The sequence below is a fragment of the Podarcis raffonei genome, chromosome 8 (assembly GCF_027172205.1).
Source record: "Podarcis raffonei isolate rPodRaf1 chromosome 8, rPodRaf1.pri, whole genome shotgun sequence".
Classification (NCBI taxonomy): domain Eukaryota; kingdom Metazoa; phylum Chordata; class Lepidosauria; order Squamata; family Lacertidae; genus Podarcis; species Podarcis raffonei.
In genome coordinates, this window is record NC_070609.1 from 41,627,944 (window position 1) to 41,649,145 (window position 21,202).

At 41.9% G+C, this 21,202-nt stretch overlaps 1 protein-coding gene across 1 annotated transcript in view; it reads right to left on the reverse strand.

Moving 5' to 3' along the window:
* Window positions 1–8,787, reverse strand: part of CDYL2 (chromodomain Y like 2) — a 68,028-nt gene extending 59,241 nt beyond the window's left edge. Inside the window, exon 1 of the mRNA XM_053399583.1 lies at window positions 8,580–8,787. Coding sequence (XP_053255558.1) covers window positions 8,580–8,603 — 24 coding nt within the window. The 5' untranslated portion in view covers window positions 8,604–8,787. The remainder of the gene's footprint in view (window positions 1–8,579) is intronic.
* Between the last annotated feature and the right edge of the window lie 12,415 nt (window positions 8,788–21,202).

A 21,202-nucleotide genomic window follows, 5' to 3' on the forward strand; every position in this document is an offset into this window, starting at 1 on the left:
GCAAGAGATCTGTTACACTTACGAATGATTTCCAGCTTAGCTGAACAGCAGTTTCCTGACCAAAGCACCCCCAAATCAAAGAGGTGTACTTCCGTTGGTGCAAATTCTTGTGTTAAAGCATTGTGCAGATCCAACCCTGAGACTTCCACATGGTTGGTATATAAACACTTAAGTCTGCATTTTCCTGATTCGCTGTTTCTTACACTGAAACAGTGCAAACTCTGACACATTAGGGCACTGCCATGTGAGAAGTCAACATCGCTTCTGCAAGAGCTCACAGAACAACACTAATGTGTTTTCTCCTTCCACTCACAATTCTTTGGAACTAAGCCAAAGTTATTTTAAATGCCTACAGGTTAGTTCACACAATGGCTTTTCTGACCATGTGAACAATCCACATTCCCGTCAACCATGCATTTCTGCAAATAAATGTAATGTATGGTCCTGGATAGGGAACCATATGATCACTGCTATGATTCTGTCCTCTCTGGCAGCTGCAGTCACAGAAATTTCGACGAGCCATATTTATCATTAGACATTTACTTTTTCCCACACAAGTGCATAACAGGAGAAGACATTTGACTGCTTGTGTTGACAAAAATATATATGTATTTTTGAATCAGCCCATTGTTCCTTTAACAGCCATTTGGAGCAACTGTAGAAACGCTTTCTCATATTCCTAGGAAAAACTTAGGGATCAGCTCTTTTATTGAAACAAAACGCTGAAAATAAAACTGGGCTTTTGCTCAAACTGTACATGTAGGGGAAAAAACACAGACTGCTGTGTTAAAAACACAGTGTAAGGAACTTTCCGAAGGTGAAATTTATACTGCTCGTTTTTTCTTTTGCTCTGTCTGCCCAGGGTTCTGTGTGGGAATTTCATAAATTGGTGCCTTTCATAGAATCATAGAGCTGGAATGGACCATTGCAGCAGCCAGCATCCCTTACCATAGACTGCCCAACCTCTGCTGAAATACTCCCAGAGAATGAGAGCCCAGCGCCTCCTGTGGCAGAGCTTGTTCCAGCGTCAAACCACTCTTACTATTAAGGAGGCCACAATTCTGCTTTGCATGCAGAAGGTCCCAGATTCAAGCCTCTGGATCTCCAGGGAGGGCTCAGAGAAAACCCTGCTTGTGTCTTTGCTGCTTGGCATCTCGTTGGCCATTATGGGGAAAAGGATGCTGGAATAAATGGACCTTTGGACTGAACAGCAAGGCTGGTTGCAGGTTAGAACCAGTTTTCTAGCGTTAGAACACCTCAAAGTCTGATAGGCAAGAATTTGTGGTCTGTGTGGGGCTCCTGAATTTGGGCTGAAATGAATAATTTCTTTTTTCAGTTTTTTTGGTCCCAGAATAAATGAGTTTTAGAAATAGTTTCCTCACACCAAGCCCTACCCATCAAAACTCTTTGACTGTAAGTCAGAATATGCACATTTATCCAATCTGGTTTTATCCTAGTGCTTTCCCCACCTGTTACTTCAATGCCATTTTATCCCACCTTCTGTTTACTTCTTTGTTTCCTTCTGGTTTAGTTACATAGGCAGCTCTAGCCAACCATATTGGTGAATAAGATGACATCATTACTTGGTATGACCAATCAGATATGAAATTGACAATTTAAGTGAGGGCAAATGGAAGTCAGCTGAGAATGAGGGTACTGATTCAGTGATTTGGCTACATGAGGAAATGAATCCAAATGAGAGACAGATTGACAGACAGTAATATAAATCAGGTGGCAGACAGTCACAAAGGAATTGCCAAGAAATAGTAGAAGGGGGAGCAGTGCTGAAAATGTCTGCAAAATACAGTGAAGAGTTTGGGGCTAACCAAACTCAGAACAAGCCTGCTATACTTCGTCCTGAAAATAACACTTGAATTAATAATATTGACTTAATTCCTTAATTGAACATTAGGTACCTTAATTAGACACCTAAGTTATGTTTTCTGCTTTCTGCAGGATTTAAACTTGCTTTTTTAAAAAGGCCAATGGCTGGATTTCTAAGATGTGAAAACTGTATTTCAAGTTACCTAAGTAAACTCATTCTAAATGACAAATAGCTCACAATTTTTAAATTGTAGTACAGTAAACCACATTTCACATCATCAGTGTGTGTGTGTGTGTGTGTGTGTGTGTGTGTGTATATATATATATATATATATATATATATATATATATATGAGAAATATAGATCAGGAAAACAAAATGCTGTGACTAATTTGTCATTTTATATGTTTAAACTTACCATGCATTTTCATTAATTCTATACACAACTCTCAAAAGATGTAAACATGATATCATAAAGTCGGAAAGATTAAAAGCACGGGGCACAATCCATTCAACATCAAGCGCTATTGTGTTCCACTGATTTCAGCTGTGAAGTTAAGCGTGTGCTTAATTTCCCCCCCTTTTCAAATGAATGAGAACAATTTTAGTTGGAGAGTATGCAACAGCAGCACTTACTGGCACAGGCTCAAAAACTGGATTTGTCCAACATGTGCCATTTCTATTGAATGGAAGGGTAGACGGCACAACTTCACAAGTTCCACACCTATTAATGGAAGGGTAGCAGCTATTATCTACTACAAGTGTCATCTTCACATGCATTTAGGAACATGGGAAGCGGCTTTATAGGTAGTCAGACCATTGGTTCAGCTAGGTCAGTACCATCTACCCTGAATAGCAGTAGCTCCCCAGAGTTCCAGGCAGGGTTTTCTCTCACTCCTAGCTGGAAAAGCTGAGAACAGAAGCAGGGACTTTCTTTAACCACTGAACTACAGCCCTTCCCCACATTTGCTACATGGCCATTGGATAGTGCATAGTAGGCAATACTTTGTTCTTTCAACAAAACCTCTAAGAGGAGATTTTTATCCCAGTTTGATCGATACTGGATTTGAATATATATATGCAGTTGTTTTAACTGTTTTAAGACATTATTCCGAAGAATTTGTAAAAATTGTATTGTGAAATCATTTCCAGGAAGCGATTCATAAATGAAATAAATAACCACTAGGTTCAAAATTGGGAAAGGAGTATGACAAGGCTGTATATTGTCTCCCTGCTTATTTAACTTATATGCAGAATTCATCATGCGAAAGGCTGGACTGGATGAAGCCCAAGCCAGATTTAAGATTGCCGGAAGAAATATCAACAACCTCAGATATGCAGATGACACAACCTTGATGGCAGAAAGTGAGGAGGAATTAAATAACCTTTAAATGAGGGTGAAAGAGGAGAGCGCAAAATATGGTCTGAAGCTCAACATCAAAAAAACGAAGATCATGGCCACTGGGCCCATCACCTCATGGCAAATAGAAGGGAAGAAATGGAGGCAGTGAGAGATTTTACTTTCTTGGGCTCCATGATCACTGCAGATGGTGACAGCAGTTACGAAATTAAAAGACGCCTGCTTCTTGGGAGAAAAGAAATGACAAACCTAGACAGCATCTTAAAAAGCAGAGACATCACTTTGTCGACAAAGGTCCATATAGTTGTTAAAGCTATGGTTTTCCCAGTAGTGATGTATGGAAGTGAGAGCTGGACCATAAAGAAGGCTGATCGCCGAAGAATTGATGCTTTTGAATTATGGTGCTGGAGGAGACTCTTGAGAGTCCCATGGACTGCAAGAAGATCAAACGTATCCATTCTTCAGGAAATCAGCCCTGAGTGCTCACTGGAAGGACAGATCGTGAAGCTGAGGCTCCAATACTTTGGCCACCTCATGAGAAGGGAAGACTCCCTGGAAAAGACCCTAATATTGGGAAAGATTGAGGGCACAAAGAGAAGGGGACGGCAGAGGACGAGATGGTTGGACGGTGTTCTCAAAGCTACCAGCATGAGTCTGACCAAACTGCGGGAGGCAGTGGAAGACAGGAGTGCCTGGCGTGCTCTGGTCCATGGAGTCATGAAGAGTTGGACACGACTAAACGACTAAGCAACAACAAAACCCTATCTTGCGCCACCCTAATTCAATCTTGGCATATCTCCTCTTACTGATTTTCCTGAGAACTCATACATAGGCCACAAAAAAGTCAACATGAATTATGAACTGCAGATGCTGAAAGTGCTCCATTTAGTCATGACTCTTTGATCACTGAGACCGTAATCGTAGGTAGCAAAGTAATTTTACAAACATTACAGATTACGGCTATGACAAAACTAATCATCATCATCATCATCATCATGACTATCATCTATACCACACTTCAGCAAAAGCCTGTGAGCACAATCTCCAATATTAAACAGGGCATCATAAGGACATTACTAACCAAAAGGACATGTGAAGACATTTCTCCAGTATAACATGTTAAAATAAAGATACCCAGCTACTTAAAACACAGAGTTTGATGTCGTCAGAGTGTCCCATCTTCCCTGGCCATGTTAGTTGGGACTAATGGGAGCTGTAGTTCAGCAGCATCTGGACAACCAAAGGTTTCCGACACTTGCTATAAGCAAAGAATTTGCCCAACATACAGGTGATGGTCTGATGTCATCCATCTGAAGATATGTTTTAGTTATGCTTGCGAACAATGGATGCAGGTGTTCTCCATTCTGCATATTACTTAATGTAAAAGCAACCATTGAGGGAAAAGGCAACCTAAAAACCAATAATCAGTAATATGCAAAGCTGCCTATCCACAATTCTGGTAGATCGTCAGACAGTGTAAAGGTACTTGTGATGTTAAGAAGATTTTGGCTGAGTATCCTGTAACAGCAACATAGGAAGCTGCCTTACAGAGTCAGGCCATTGATCCATCCAGCTCAGTTTATACCAGAACTTGTCAACCTGGTCCCTTCCATGTCTTAGACTACAACTCCCATCAGCCCAGAGCTGATGAGAGCTACTGCTGAAAACATCTCTAGATCATCTCTAGAGCATCAGGCTGGTAAAAGCTGGTCTACAGTGACTGGCAACAGCTGCCCAAGGTTTCAGATGGGGATTACTCCTGGCCCTCTCTCGAGATGTTAAGGGTTGAACCTGGAACTTCTGTTGGCAGAGCAGATGCTCTATCACTGAGCTACAACCATTCCCCAGAGTGTTGTTCACTACAATAGTATAATAGTGTTACTTGTAGAAATTCCGCTTGATATATTTATTGGTATGTTCCATGAAGAATGTAAGATAATCAACAATCTATCTTCTCAGGCACAATCCTGAAGTGCACATATTTTCAGAAGATTTCTGAAGAAAAGTAGGAATAGCAATAATGTCTATATGAATGCAATGCCAGCTTCATGGAGAAGGATGAATGCTTTCTTTTAGCACCCATGTGCGTATTCATGCTGAAATGTTTCCAGAGTATGAAATAAATATAAACATTTGCAATAAAGTTCACACAGCACAAAACAAATATTTATATCAATAAACCAAGCAAGCACATTAAACCAAGCAAGTAATCAATAGGCAGAATTTCACCAACAATGGTGGAGTTGGAGAAGAGAGAAAACCGATGCAATAAGCTCCCTGGCAGGCTACAAACTCAAACCTATGCAAGCTTCAAGCAAAACTAAAGGCATCAATATAAATCGGAGCAGACTTCTGAGTAGCTGATGTCACCTTGAGAGATTCTCTTTGCTCCAGAAGAAATCAAGTTGTACCACAAAGGGTCAAAACTTTAATTGCTCCTCAAGGGCACTCAGATGCTAAAGATGCATCCAGACTCTTCCATCCATATCTGAACACCTGTGCCTTTAAATCATCCATAAAACACCAACAAAAGATAAAGCAACTTGTAGCTATGCTTACTCCATAGAGAAAACAAATAAAGAGAGCAGGAGGTACAAAAATCCATTTGTTCCATTTTCCAACATTTGTTGTCTGCCCTTCTTCTCAGAGTGCTCATCCTAATAATCCTCAAAGGTTGAGCATAAAGCTGTAATTCAAGCATCTAAACTTGATCCAGCAAAAGTTTGGCCTTCAAAGTTAAAAACCACCACATTAAAAATAGCCATCAATACCACTAACTTAGCTTCATTGGTGCAAATAACTCTGGTTCAGCAGTCACTGCTTAAAAATCTGGTGTTACAAATGGCCTTTAAGCAGCACTAACGCGTATGAAGTCAGCATTGTTGGAGGTAATTAATATACATTTCTTTATTCAGGCAATAGATATGATCTGGTGATTTGACTTCTGGAACTGCAGTTACAGATTTCCCAAAGCCAACTAGGGAATGGTTCACAGACCTTCTTGGCGGAGCCTGACACCAAGATCTACTGTGGGATACATGGTTTCCTGGATTGCAACCATTGTGTTTAATATTAGTTGTCACCTCTGCCACATATTATTTTTCCAAAGAAAGTATAATTTGTATGTTTTACAGACCAGCGAGACTAGTAACATCATCAACTACCTTCAAAATATCACAGGCATTAACATACCACTCATACATTTTATTATAAACACATTATCAATATAGGAGTTCTAGGAATAGAGGCTCCAAACTTCCAGTTGGGATTAATCACCATTAAGACTTTAACATTAATTTGAATTAGCTAATTAATCCATTGAATTGGTTAATTAATCAATTAATTGGCTGCAAACAAATCTGCTAATTGTCTGAATAATCTTTATGTGGAGGGTGAGCATTATTTTTAAAAAGAGGGAATCTTCTAGGAGCTTCTATATTGCTCAAGTCAAGACTGTATTATGGAACATCTGCTGCCACTTCTTTGTGGTGTCTAAAACAGCTATCAGAACATAAGATGCCCCACAGGTAAACCCAATATCGGAACTGATTTAAATCTCAGGCATGTTATGTGTCAAACTCTAACAAATGGGTTTTATTATTTCCAGACTTGTTCCGTTGGTAGCCTTGATAGTTGCTAGCTGTTGCTAGCTACACAATATCAAGTTCGGTGTACCTGTACATTATGAGATTAAATTTGCTTTATTTAGATTGGGGAAGGGCTGTAGCTTTGAGGTAGAGCACTTGTTTTCCATGTAGAAGATCCCACCTTCAATTTCCAACACCTCCAGGTAGGTCTGGGAGCATTCCCTTTCTGAAGCCCCAGAGAACCACAGCCAGCCGGTGTTTTTCAACCTTGGATCTTCTAGTATTGAGGGACTGCAATTCCCATCACCCCCAGCCCACCTTAGCCAATGGTCAAGGGAGATGGTAGTTCAACCACATCTGGGAACACTGTAGACAATAGTGAGCTAGATGGGGTCAACAACTGGTATGAATCAAAATAAAGCAACTCCCTATGGGTTGTATCCCATAGAGTACACCCACCAAAATGAATGGACTGACTAACAGACCCTTCAATTTCAATGGGTCAACTGAGTAGAACTTGGTTAGATACAACCCTGTGTCATCTGAGGTAGAGGTTTGGTGGCACTTTGGATGGAGAGGCTTTGGTACAAAGTGTAGACCAGCCATTAAAATTCTGACATGGAGCGAGATCCAAAGATGGTCATCTAGAGTTTTCATTGGGTTGAAGATGCCCCAATTCAGGACCTCAGACCTCTGACCAACCAGATAGTTGGCGTGCTACTTCCTGCACTTACTTCCTCTAGTCCAAAATCATGGGACAAACACAGGCAGCATTCTCTAATCCACATGGAACAATCTAATAGGATCTACTCAAGTTAACATGGTGGGGAGAGGGCAAATCCCTCTCTCCTTTTGCACTTCAATGCTGTATGATAAACTAGTAAACCGGCACAGAATCAGTGACACTTTCTTCAGAAGACTTGATCAAAGCAATTCACTTGAAGACCTCCAGGCTAACCCAATCCAGGAACACCTGCCTCCCCAAAGACCTCCTCTCTCAAGACCCCACCAAACTTTGACAGCCCACCTCCCAACCCCAGCATCCTTGAGTGCACCTCCCCCCCCCCAATATCCCCCAGCATGCACTGGTGTCCACCAGAGGTTCCAGCTCCTCCTCCCCAAGCCCCTCCCCCGTGGCTTACATCCGCCCCCTGGGGGCAAGTCTGGGAAGCCCCCGAGAGAAAGAAAAACAGGCAGCGCCTCCCTCTTCGCCAAGACTTTGCGCCACCGCATGCCGGGGCGCAACCCTCTCTCTCCTCTCTCTCTCTCCTTCCTGTTACCGGGTTGGGTTCCGAGGGCGGTGGAGGAGGAGGAGCAGTCCAGAGGACTTTACCTGGACTTTCCGCCCCGGGGGCTGTCCGGCTGGGGTGCCCCCTCCCCCTGGCCCGCTAACTCTCCTCTAAGGCCTACTCAGCTCATACCCCGTGGAAAGTGGCGGGGGGGGGTCTCGAAAGAGAAAGCAGGGAGGGAGCGCTTCATCCATCCCTCCCGCCAGCAGCAGCAGCAGCCGATCTGCCACCCCCCTCCGCCTCCTCTCCACCTTGGCCATTTCCTCTCAGTTCCTCCAGGAACTCCAGAGGGGGAGAAGGAGACCCCCCGGCGCCCCCCGAGAGAAAGACCCCGCGCGGAAAAGACGCCTTGGCCAAACAAGCCCCCGCAGCCTCCTTGGCCGGGGCGTCCCTCCTTCTCTCCCTCCCTCCTTCCTTCCTCCTTTCCTTCCTTCTCTTCCTCCCTGCCTGCTTGCCTGCCCGCCTCCTTTCGCCGGCTGCCCTCCGGCCAAGCCCCGGACAACCGCTCCGGCGCCGTACCTCGTAAAGGTCCCCCGAAGCCATGCTGGGCTGCGGGACTCGGGCGCCTCGCTCTCTCGCCGGGCTCCTGAGCTGCTCTCCCTCCGTGTGTGTGTGTGTTTTCTCTCTCCACCACTCGCTCTCCGAGCGGAGCGAAAAAACTGTGCTGTGCAGAATGACAGGCTGTGTGCGCAGAATCGGAGGCGAGGGGAGACGGCGAGAGGCAGGCGGGCGGGCGGGCTGGCGTAACCAGCAAGAGCGGCGGCGGCAGCAGCAGTGGCAGCCGTGGAGCGGCAAGAGAGCGGCGCTCTGCATGCGTGTGAAGGAGTCGTGTGTGTGTGCTTGCGCGCGGGTGTCTCTGCGCCTTCAGGAACTCCCCCCCCCACTACCCACCCTAGTGAAGCGGCACAAGGGCGGGGAGGACAAAAAAGGGAAGGCTGGTGATCCCTCCGCATGGCAAACCCCCCAACGAGCAAAAGTCCCTGCACCTTTTGCCGCCGCAGCTGCACACACGTTTGTCTGTTCCTCCAAGGAGACCCGCCAGAGGTCCTGGCTGACCAAGGGGAAAGGGCTCACACGTTAGAGCATCTGCTTTGCACGCAGGTTCCATCCCCAGCCTAGTCCGAAACCCTGGAGAGCCACCCTGCCCCTCACTGTTAGGCCATCTGAGCCAGAGGCCTGACTGTGTCATGTTGACTTCCTACCTTCCAAAAGGAAGACATCGGCATCATCTTAAGGACCAACTCAGATCAGATTTGTCTGGGGGGGGGGGTTAGGGTTTTGACAGGTTCTTTGGTTTCATCTCCTTCCAATTGCCTCCCAGTCTCAAATTCAACCTGTCCCAAAGACATCCCATCCACCTGCTTATAGATGCAAGGGGTAGGGTGGGAGTAGAAACATTTTTTGGCAGCTTGGATGGGCCTCGGTAGACCAGCCATATACACAACACAACCTGCGACCCCAAGTGCATGTTGATTACTATAATGTGTCACAATAAACCGCGGTTGACGGATTGCTGTGAATGTGCTGATCACTTCTCCTGCTGCTTGCCGCTAGTGAGCACAACCAACTACAGTCTTTAGTGTTACATCCAAACTGGAGATTGCAGTTGGTTTCACTAAAACAAGCCACAAACAGAAAGCCAAGATCAGGGTTGGTTCGGAGCGAAACAAGTCACACTTTCCAGTTCAGAGGTAATGCCATGCCAAGCATCATATTGTTTCCCACTTACTCCCTAGTAGGAAGCAGTGAAACTAATCCGCATTTTCACAGTAAAGCATTAGCCCTCTGATCTTGCCTGTTGATTAAGCACCTATGCCATAATACATTTAAGATGCCACAAGACCTTTTTCTTTTTACTGCAACAGGCTAACATGGCTACCACTCTAGACAGTTTTCCAATAGAATACATCACCAAAATTTTATATAGCAGCTTTGTTGAGTCTTCCCAACTACTTTCCTATCATTTCATGACTGCAACATTAGGTGATGGCAAGTTGCACGTGTGACTGAGTCATTGCCAATCGAATACCACAGGGGACAGAAATTTCATGCCACCTCATATCAGCACTGATGCTTTCCAGTGAAAGCAGTTCATGTATTTGGACATGCATTCATCAAGTAATGAGACATGGGGTGAAGACGTATCAACTTACCAAGTGGTAAATGTATGGGGAAGTTTGTTTCTTAAACATGTACTAGAGATAAATGCAGCCGTGCAGACTGTGGTTGTCTCTGTAGTTTTCTGTTGTTGCTCTTGCTCCCCTCCTAGTTATTGGCTTATTCTGTTGCTAGGGGATGAAAACTCATTCCTCCACCATAGCTTAGTGGAACAACCACCTTCCCTGGAGGCAGAAAGTCCCAAGCATCTCCTGTTAGGGTTGGGAGAGACCCCCTGCCTGAAAACTTTGAAAACTTCTGCCACTCAACAAAATATTTAGTTATGGGACCAATGATCTGATTCAGCATCTTCATACCTGGATCTTTATTTAGGAACATAGATTGTTGGTATGTCTTTTCACAGTCTCAAAAGTTTACCCATTTTGATAATGGTGTTGTGTGAAAATCTATAAAATATTTCCTCCTCTTCCCTTTCTCCTTGTGGAAAAAATAAATAAAAATAAGGTTGTGTTGCTTTTAAGCCTGTGAAGTCCATCTACTGTGTCACTTTCAAGTGTTGGAAAGCATCTTGCATGCAATTTCATCTCTTAAAAACATGATCGATCATATATACACTCCACTGGTGACTGGAGCCCATTGTGACCGATAGGGCAGAAGGGAGGGAGGCCAACAGTAGGTAGAGCCTGAGCCAATGACAGACAAGTTAAGGATAATGATTTAAGTTCCTGAAATGGGAATATTTATTTATATTAAATTATTGTGTACTTTAAACATTGGGTTTTCTCCGCCTCAGGCAGTGGCTCTCATATGATTGGCTGACGGTTGAGTCACATGAGAGAGGCATTCCATTCTATTGTGACTGTTATTCCAGTAACTGTTGTTTTTAACTGCTTTCTCTTCTCTCTATGTGTGTGAGGGAGAATGGCTGCTAAGAGAGGCTGCTCAGGATACTGCTGAGAATGGTATGGTCTCAATGTGATCTGTCTGATGTGAAACAGATAGCAGAAGATCCCTAAATGTTGATTGGGAGAAACCTGTGCAGGAGCTCTCGTTAAGCCGTGAGTTAGGTAAAACTTTGGTGCAAGTCTCAATACAATTTTGTTTGTAAGACTAAGTACTTAGACTTCAGTCTACAATTCAACTGAGAACGTACCCATGTTTGAATAAGCATGAGATTGTAAATATATTCTTCTTAGTTATATGTTTATGAAAGTAAAGTTCTTTTGAATATAAAGAGTCTGGACATTGTATAGTCTTTACAAAGAAACTATCAATCATCGAGAAGAGTTATTTAGCTTCCTACCTGTAAGCTACTCTGCTACTTTGCATATCATCAAAATTTATTTTATATAGATAACACTATTTGCCCTGGTCGACCAGCCTTTCACTGATACACATGCATCACCCAACTCACTCACCACACATGGAACCATAATGTTAGAGATATGACTATGGTTTACTGTTTTAAAAAATCCAGCTCTCAGAACATAGTGTAGTACTCTGATCATTAAGGAACAAGTTTAGAACATTGCCTTCTTAGATACTGGAGCAAGATTCTCTTTGTACTTTTCAGTTCCTTTCAGTTTCTCAACCAGTATGTTCCCATAATAAGCACTCCCTTCCCTTCATACACAAATAAAGTGAGTAGGCCTTTTATTTTCAAGGGGCAGAGTCCTTTTGGTGGTAGCACCCGGACTTTGGAATTCCCTCCTTGGGCTGACCTGTGAGGCTTCATGTCTTCCCATGTTCAAATGAATTTTGAAAACTCACATATTCAAATAGAATATTAATGTTTGTCCTCTGCTGTTTTAGTATAAATATTTTATTAAGTTTTATAGTGTAATTACAGGACTGCTGACTGCATTTTCATTATGTTTCAGATAGTTTAAATTGCTTACTGAACTGTAGCTGCTTGCTTTGTTTTGTAAGGCAGATGTAGTTGAGTTGTAGCCAGTGTTAGTCACAGTCAAGGGTGGACCCATAGATATTAATACATTTAAGGTAGTCATGTCCATTAAATCCAGTGGGTGTACTCTGGGTATGACTAACATTGGATGCCATCCTTTAAATATAAATGTTGAACGAAAAGTGTTTTATAAATTGGAGTAATAACGATGTGTTGTTGTTGTTGTTGTTGTTAAACTTTATATCACACTCTTCATCTCAAAGATGTCCAGGAGAGCAAACAAGCAAGCAATGAAATGATTTAAATACCTAAAAACAGTTCCAATACTCAAGGTTTGTTGGAAAAGAAAGGCCTTCAGTAGGCAGTGAGAGACAACAAAGACTGTAAAGTAAATGTAAAGGGACCCCTGACCATTAGGTCCAGTCGTGACCGACTCTGGGGTTGTGGCGCTCATCTCGCTTATTGGCCGATGACAGCTTCCGAGTCATGTGGCCAGCATGACTAAGCCGCTTCTGGCAAACCAGAGCAGTGCATGGAAACGCCGTTTACCTTCCCGCCGGAGCGGTACCTATTTATCTACTTGCACTTAGACGTGCTTTCAAACTGCTAGGTTGGCAGGAGCAGGGACCGAGCAACGGGAGCTCACCCCGTTGTGGGGATTCGAACCGCCGACCTCCTGATCGGCAAGTCCTAGGCTCTGTGGTTTAACCCACAGCGCCACCCGCGTCCCAACAAAGACTGTACATGCCTATTATTCAAGGAGGGGGGGGGATTCCAAAGGGTAGTTGTGAAGGCACAAAACTCATTAACCAACAGAACAATCCTATGCATGTCTAGTCAGATGTAAACCCTATTGGCTCCAGTGGAAGGGAGCAAGGTAAAATAAAGAGAGGTCTTTCCTACAAGATATTTCCAGTATTTTCTATCTCCTTTCCTGAGATGAGGATGATTTGGGTGCTGTGGATTGGGGTCTGTGGCTTTCTAGCCATAGGACTGCTTACCCAACATTGCCACCTTAATTAAGTTGAATGAAGGGAACTGGTTTTGCCTAATCCTGCTCATTTTCATCTCTTCTCAAATCCTCAAAATTTGCATTAGTGCAATATGACATACTGAAAGTAGAAGCCTTGACAGGTGCCAAGGCTGTGTTAGGCTAAGGCTAACCCTGTGCTTTGTGTCGTTAAGAATATAACCTGAAATTCTTTATATTTTGTCTCTGAACAGACCAAGTCTTTAGTTAAAACAAGAAACTTGAGAAACTCACACGTGAAACTCACAAGTATCTATACTCATGTGGATAGGAAATGTTTTGTTCTGCATTAACTGCACAGTTTTGTAAATCTTTTGCTGTACAGTACTTGATAATACTATCAATAATGCAAATAGCACTCTGGAAATGGTACCATGCATTTTATTTTATTTTTAAGCTTACCATCTCTCAAAATTGTGGTCTCTATTAGAAGAGCAGAATTTACCAAGCATTCTGTATAGGCAACTGAACACTGAAAAGTTATTAGAGTTGTTTTATTGCTAAGAGCTGAGTAAACACCTTTAATTCTTATTGCTCTGTTTTCCACTCCAGTATGCCTTTTATTTATTTAATCATAAAACTATGGTTCAATAGCTATTTTGTCTTGGCTGTTGCTGGAGCCACGATCCAATAAATTAATCCAGGACACATCTGGGGACAGATATTTAGAAATGTGTTGGGATGTGTTTGACGTTATGGATCATCCAGCAGCCAGAAAATTGGGACTCCATGACCCCCGCTCAATACATACTTTCTTTTCCTCCCTCCCTTATTTTTCAAATTTAAATTACACAGAAGAAAGAAAGAAAACCAAGCAAAAACAAGAAGATAAATTATGCAATCTTATATTGCCAGTTTGCAGTAACACAGTCCTCATTCTGAGCATTGCAGTGCAAAACAAATGGATTGCATTTCTCATAAAACCTATCCATAGATCATCCTGCTACTCTAACTTGAACATAAAGAGATCAGCTCGTTCATTACAGCTCTGTGAAATAGTTTGGCTAAACATTCCTCCCAACTCTATTTCCCCCAGTGTTTTGTTGGTGACATCCTTGAAGACATATTAGAGTGGTGCATCTTAGGGTCCCTCCACACACCCTTTTTATTCATTATGATTTGGGCTTATGATGGTGTCAGGTGACTAGACACGATCCTGCTTGCAACACTATTTGGCTCTGCAAAGGTTCCAGGGCAGGCAAACTGCTTTGCTTCCGGTCATTGCATGTCCTGTAACCTCCTGCTCAAATCCCATATCCTTTTCTATCACAAATGTTCCGGTTTATTTTTTGTCTCGTGTTTGTTGTGCTATGGTATAAGAGTGCCCCCCCCATGGCAATAATGCAGTAACACTGGGGAAGCATCACAGAACAGCTAATAAAATAGAATGATGTGTGTATGGTCCAATATAAATTCATCACTAGTGGACTATTATTGTGTCAATGACATGTTGCAGAATACACCTAAAAACTAATAAGCAGCACTCTGGAGGGGCCCTTAAATTGTGGCGCCTAGGGCACATTCAGGTGATCCCTTTCCCCCCATTGACCTTAGTGACCTTGGGCCAGTCACTGCCTCTCAGCATAACCTGCCTCACAGGGTGGTTGTGGGGATTAAATGAAGAGAAGAAGAACAATGTATGGTGCCTTGAGCTCCTTGGAGGAAAAGTTGGGATATAAATGCCATAAGTAAGTAAGTAAGTAAGTAAGTAAGTAAGTAAGTAAGGTAAGTAAATACATCCCATCATTTCTTCAGCCATCTTTACAAGTTAATCTTGATGAGTAGACAATGGGCACATCCAATCTATTAGTATTTTACAGGAAGGATTCAAAATTTAGGTTTGCTCCATAAAGTGGATTTAAAGTGCCCGGTCTCTGTAGTGCAACAAATGCACTTCAAAAAGAATTAGAGTTTGTGCAGCAAGGACAATGATGGGGAAATGCACTCTGAAAAGTAGGATGAACAAATTAATAATGGGAAGATGCTTGAGCACCCTAGGCAGGATGAATGCCCATTGCCGTATAACTTCCTGACAAATTGGAACAAATGCTCAGTGTTTTTGACTGTACGAGTTGTTGACCCACTGTTTATGTCTTGGAATACTGCCGTATTGCCTCTTTTGTTCAAATTTCTTCCGATATTTTTATGGATATCTTTCATCTCCTTACCTTTTACCTGACCGTGCTCAGTTGGTTCCCCCACCTTTTGTTGAATTTGTTGGAATACCCTGCTAGTCTTGTTTGTTATCGATTTAATAGAATAATAATAAATCAATTATTAAAAGACCACTGGTGACTCAGAGACATATTAATTATCAAGCAAATCAGGATAAAGGCTCAATAAACAGGTCACATAATAGAGCCTTGCATACATGGAGGGAGAGGGGGACTATGCCTGTTAGCCCTGCCCCTGATTTCGCACACCCCACTGGATTCATCTCACAGTCACTACAAGGTTTAGATGTGCGATGTGATGAAAACCTGGATCTTGACACCCCATAGATTTCTCCCAGATATTAACTGCTGTGGCAATCAGACAGTAGGTTAAATGCAAAGTTGCCCTGCAGATGGTAGGATTTTTCCAGTAGGACTCCATCTCCCTTCAGTCACAGCCAACATGTTCTTTGGACAGCACTAGGGGTGGGGATTCAGTCAACATCTGGAGGGTCACAAGTTCTCCATCTCTGCTCTAGAGAGCCTTAATGGAATTGACAAGTTATCCAGTTTACCACATCCTCAAAAATTTGACCCAGTCCAACTTAGTACGCTAAGCACTATACCACTTCTGCTCTTATGACTGATATTAGGAACCATAATTTCCAGATAAGAAATTATGACTCAGGCAGGAGATGGCTCTTTTTTGAAACCAATCAATGTGAGTTTTTTAGCAGAGTGCCACAGCAGAGGATCATACGCTTTGACAATGCATATTTAATCATTCTTGAGAAGGGAACAGGTTATAGCAACATAGCTCTGGAATTTCCTCTCAGCGTCCCTGCAATGGGCATTCCACATAGCACTGCTCTTAGTCTGCAAAGAGAAAATATGTTAAAGGGAAATGCTTTGCCAGCGTCATCTTACACTCCGTTCCTGATCAGAGTTAACTGGAAAGAAGAATGCTGACTCACTGTTGTCACCTGATTGTGGCCAGGAGACGAGTGCAGGCAACTACGAAAGCGCATCTCTGGTTGAGAGTTACTCATTGCAGAAGTTTAAGGGTGGCAAAGCAATATGGTTTCCCATTACTCAAATCAGTATTTTGCACATCATATACATCAAATTTCCTATTTTGTCATTTTGATTTGGAAGCTGTGCAGGATGACCAATAGCTCTTTCATGCAAAAATCCAAGTTGTGAGATTAATATGAGAAAGAACCATAGCTCAATGGCAAAGCACATGTTTGCATGTGTAAGATTTAATTCCCTAGCTTTTAAAAGGAATCTGGTAGTATGGATGGTAGTTGCTACTAAAGTTAACAGCATTTGGCTAGATGGTTCTGTGGCTTGATTCAATACAACACAGTTTCACATGTCCATACTGCTGCTTCATTGTGAATTCTTGAGTGATACGGTGTCTTGAGGATTCTAGAACTTCCCTGGATGTGTGGAATTGCTTCATAAAAAATCCTTATAATGCTTTGCTTATTATGTATTATGTTTCACTAATTTGCAAACTGCTCTGTGACCATTTTTTGGTGTGCAAGTGGTTTTAAACTGTTTTTAATATTGTGTTTAAATGTAACCTGCTCTGGGTGGGTAAAATAATAATAATAATAATAATAATAATAATAATAATAATAATAATAAAAAAAATAATAAAAATAATAAAAATAATAAAAATAATAAAAATAATAAAAATAAAAAATGGAGATGGAGGGAGGAGGAAAGGTTATTAATGCATCTTCTGCTTCCCCCTTACTTCCGTCTTGTGCTCAGCCAGGTGAAAAAGCTTGGATTCCCCTTTTCGATATTTCTTGGAGCTGCAGAGACTGGTGCAGGCCTGCATAAAAAGTGCCTTGATCGTTCCTATTTTGACCTTGCTTGTTGCTACTCAGATCTCCTAGGAGACAAAAGAGCAACCTAGAACCTTGGAACTAGGGATGGATGAGACTGTCAATGTTTCTAAATTTTCCAGTCTGAAGTTCAGTTCTCCACATTTTCACATCAATTTGTGATTATTATTTTTTTAAAATAAGTCCTTACGAAAATTAATCAGTATTTTTTGTGAAAATGTCTCCTACATTACAGTTTTGTATAATATTCAAAAATTTCACCTACTAAAATGCATTTTTGCACACATTGTTTGGCTGGAGAGCTGATGGCTGTTTTTCAGTTCACATAATGCTTTAGGAAGTGTGCGTTAGGAAGGTCCGCCTTTAATTGCAAATTTCTCATCCCTCCCCACGTGGAACAAGGTGAGACCCCAAAACTAGTACCAGATTATATTCATTCAATGTGGACTATAGCAAACTGAAAAAGTAAGGTCCAGACTCAATAATGATAGTTTGCAGTCTATGCCAAGTAAACTGCTGCTTCTTACTGTGTTCAACATCACATATGTCTTTCAGATTTCATTCTAGGATAGAAAGCAACTCTTTAACCAACAGTATATACCATATTTACTCAAATGTAATGCACACATTTTTTGGCCAAATTATATCACGAAAATTAAGGTGCACATTAGATTTGATGGCTCATTAGATTCGATTGCAAGCTTGAAAAACGCCTCTGACATAGCAAATACTTTTTTGGTTTCAAGGTTTTGAAAACGGAGGTGCGCATTAGATTCTATGGCACATTAGAATCACGTAAATACTGTAGTTCAATGATCTAACAATCCTTTGCCTATATTTTAAGGTAATTTTCAATGACTAATTTTGTGCCTTGCAGCCAAGTTTCACTTCGAGAATGTGCCAATGGTGCAGCTTTCACTTCAGTTGGTTTTGAGGCAGGGAAAAATATGTACTCTGCATTCTCAGAATGCATGTGATAAAAAAGCCTGACAATTATTGTAATAGGGACCACAAATACTCATTGTTTATGGACTAAGAATGGATAAGTGTACTCTTCATCTAGAAGCCAGGAGCAACAATCTGTTGAACGTACCGCATTTTTCGCCCTATAGGACGCACTTTTCCCCCTCCAAAAATGAAGGGGAAATCTGTGTGCGTCCTATGGGGCGAATGCAGGCTTTCGCTGAAGCTTGGAGAGTGAGAGGGGTCAGTGCACACCGACCCCTCTCGCTCTCCAGGCTTCAGGAAGCTATCAGCAAGCCTGGGGAGCCCGCACGAGTTCCCGCAGGGCTCCCTAGGCTGCGGATAGCAGCCTGCTGCACGGAGCGCAGGGAGCGCTGAAGCAGAGCGCCCCGCGCTTTGGGCAGACATCGGGCAGCCCCACAAGCTCGGGGGACAGCGGGGAGGCGCAGCACCACAATCCCGCTGTTCCTCGACCTGGTTTGGAGGCTGGCGCTGGGGAGAAGCGCGCTTCTCCCCAGCACCAGCCCCACAAGCTCGGGGGACAGCAGGGAGGCGCAGCGCCGCCATCCCGCTGTTCCCCGACCTGGTTTGGATTCCCCGAACTGGTTTTTTGGGGGGAAATAAAGGGAAATTCCCCCCTTTATTTCCCCCCCCAAAACTAGGTGCATCCTATGGGACGAAAAATACGGTACTTTGAGCCAGATTCATGGTATAGCAGGAGGACCAAAACAGCTACAGTTCAAGTGTCCCATATTTTATCCATTTCTTGTCATCCTTAATAATCCTGCCATTTCCTCCATTGGTGTCAGATAGGGATGAAAGGGTTTCTTTTTTAAAAAAAAAAGATATTTATTAAAGTTTCCAATTTTTTATACAAACAAAAAACAAACAAAGAGATTAAAAAAAACAACATATAGTTCATAAAACATACTTTTCAATAACAAATTTCTCTGACCTCCTCATACCTCCCCTTCTTGTATTCCATTTCAGATTATTTGTTCAGCAAATCCTTAACTTAAAGCATTACAGCTTATAATATCACCTTGTTTTCTATCCAAACCCTTTTTTTCATCCATGTTCCTTTATATCATTACAGCTAGAAACCACTCAATTTCAATCCAACATCATTCAGCATTCCTTAATTTTACAATATTTCTGTAAATAGTTCTTAAATTTTTTCCAATCTTCTTCTGCCGACTCTTCTCCCTGGTCACGGATTCTGCTCGTCATTTCTGCCAATCCCATACAGTCAATCAGTTTCATCTGCCATTCTTCCAGAGTGGGTAGATCTTGCGTCTTCCAATACTTTGCGATGAGTATTCTTGCTGTTGTTGTAGCATACATGAAAAAAGTTCTGTCCTTCTTTGGCACCACTTGGCCGGCCATACCCAAGAGAAAGGCCTCTGGTTTCTTCAAAAAGGTATATTTAAATACCTTTTTCAATTCATTATATATCATTTCCCAGAAAGCCTTAATCCTGGGGCACGTCCACCAAAGGTGAAAGAATGTACCTTCGTTTTCCTTACATTTCCAACATTTATTGTCGGGCAAATGGTATATTTTTGCAAGCTTGACTGGGGTCATGTACCACCTGTATATCATTTTCATAATATTCTCTCTTAAGGCATTACATGCCGTAAATTTAATCCCGGTGGTCCACAACTGTTTCCAGTCAGCAAACATAATATTGTGTCCAACGTCTTGTGCCCATTTAATCATTACAGATTTCACCGTCTCATCCTGGGTATTCCATTTCAGCAGCAAGTTATACATTTTTGACAAAGTCTTAGTTTTGGATTCTAACAATTCTGTTTCCAATTTAGATTTTTCCACCTGGAAACCAACTTTCTTATCCGAATTGTAAACCTCCATTATCTGGTAATAATGAAGCCAATCTCGCACTTTATCTTTCAATTTCTCAAAACTCTGCAATTTCAGTCTGTCCCCTTCTTGTTCCAAAATTTCCCAGTATTTTGGCCATTTGGCCTCCATGTTAAGTTTTTTCTGAGCCTTAGCCTCCATTGGTGACAACCACCTTGGAGTTTTATTTTCCAATAAATCCTTATATCTAATCCAAACATTAAACAGTGCTCTCCTGACAATATGGTTTTTGAAAGCTTTGTGTGCTTTAACCTTGTCGTACCACAAATATGCATGCCACCCAAATACATTGTTAAAACCTTCTAGATCCAGAATGTCTGTATTCTCAAGAAGCAACCAGTCTTTCAACCAGCAGAATGCTGCTGATTCATAATAAAGTTTGAAGTCTGGCAGGGCAAATCCACCTCTTTCCTTTACATCAGTTAATATCTTAAATTTTATTCTAGGCTTCTTGCCCTGCCAGACAAATCTAGAAATGTCTTTCTGCCACTTCTTGAAACAGTCCATTTTGTCCAAAATTTGCAATGTTTGAAACAGAAACAACATTCTAGGCAATACATTCATCTCTATAGCTGCAATTCGACCCAACAAGGAAAGCTTCAAATTTGACCAAATTTCTAAATCTTTTTTCACTTCAGCCCAACATTTTTCATAATTATCTTTAAACAAATTCCCATTTTTAGCTGTCATGTTAATCCCCAGGTATTTCACTTTCTTAACCACAGTCAGTCCTGTTTCATTCTGAAACTTCTCTCTTTCAATCGGTGTTAAATTTTTCTCAAGAACCTTAGTTTTTAACTTGTTCAATTTGAACCCTGCAACCTGACCAAATTCTTGAATTAATTCTAAAACTCTTTTAGTACTAGATTCTGGCTCCTGTAGTGTCAAAACTAGATCATCTGCAAATGCTCTCAATTTGAACTGTTTAGCTCCGACCTGTATACCTTTAACCATCCGGTCCCTTCTAATCATATACAGCAAAACCTCCAGGACCGATATAAAGAGCAAAGGGGAAGGGATGAAAGGGTTTCATCCATTCTTTTCATTTTTTGTACTATGAGCTTACTCTACTTGCATTCTTCTCCTTCTGAATTCTGGTTTAACTCTGAGAATTTTTGAAATTAATTCTAGAATTGGAGCATGCAGTGTGCTGCAGTGTTAATATCAATTGCACCTTCCCTCCACCTGCCACATTACTAACGTACACATGCCATTAAATAAATAAATAAAAT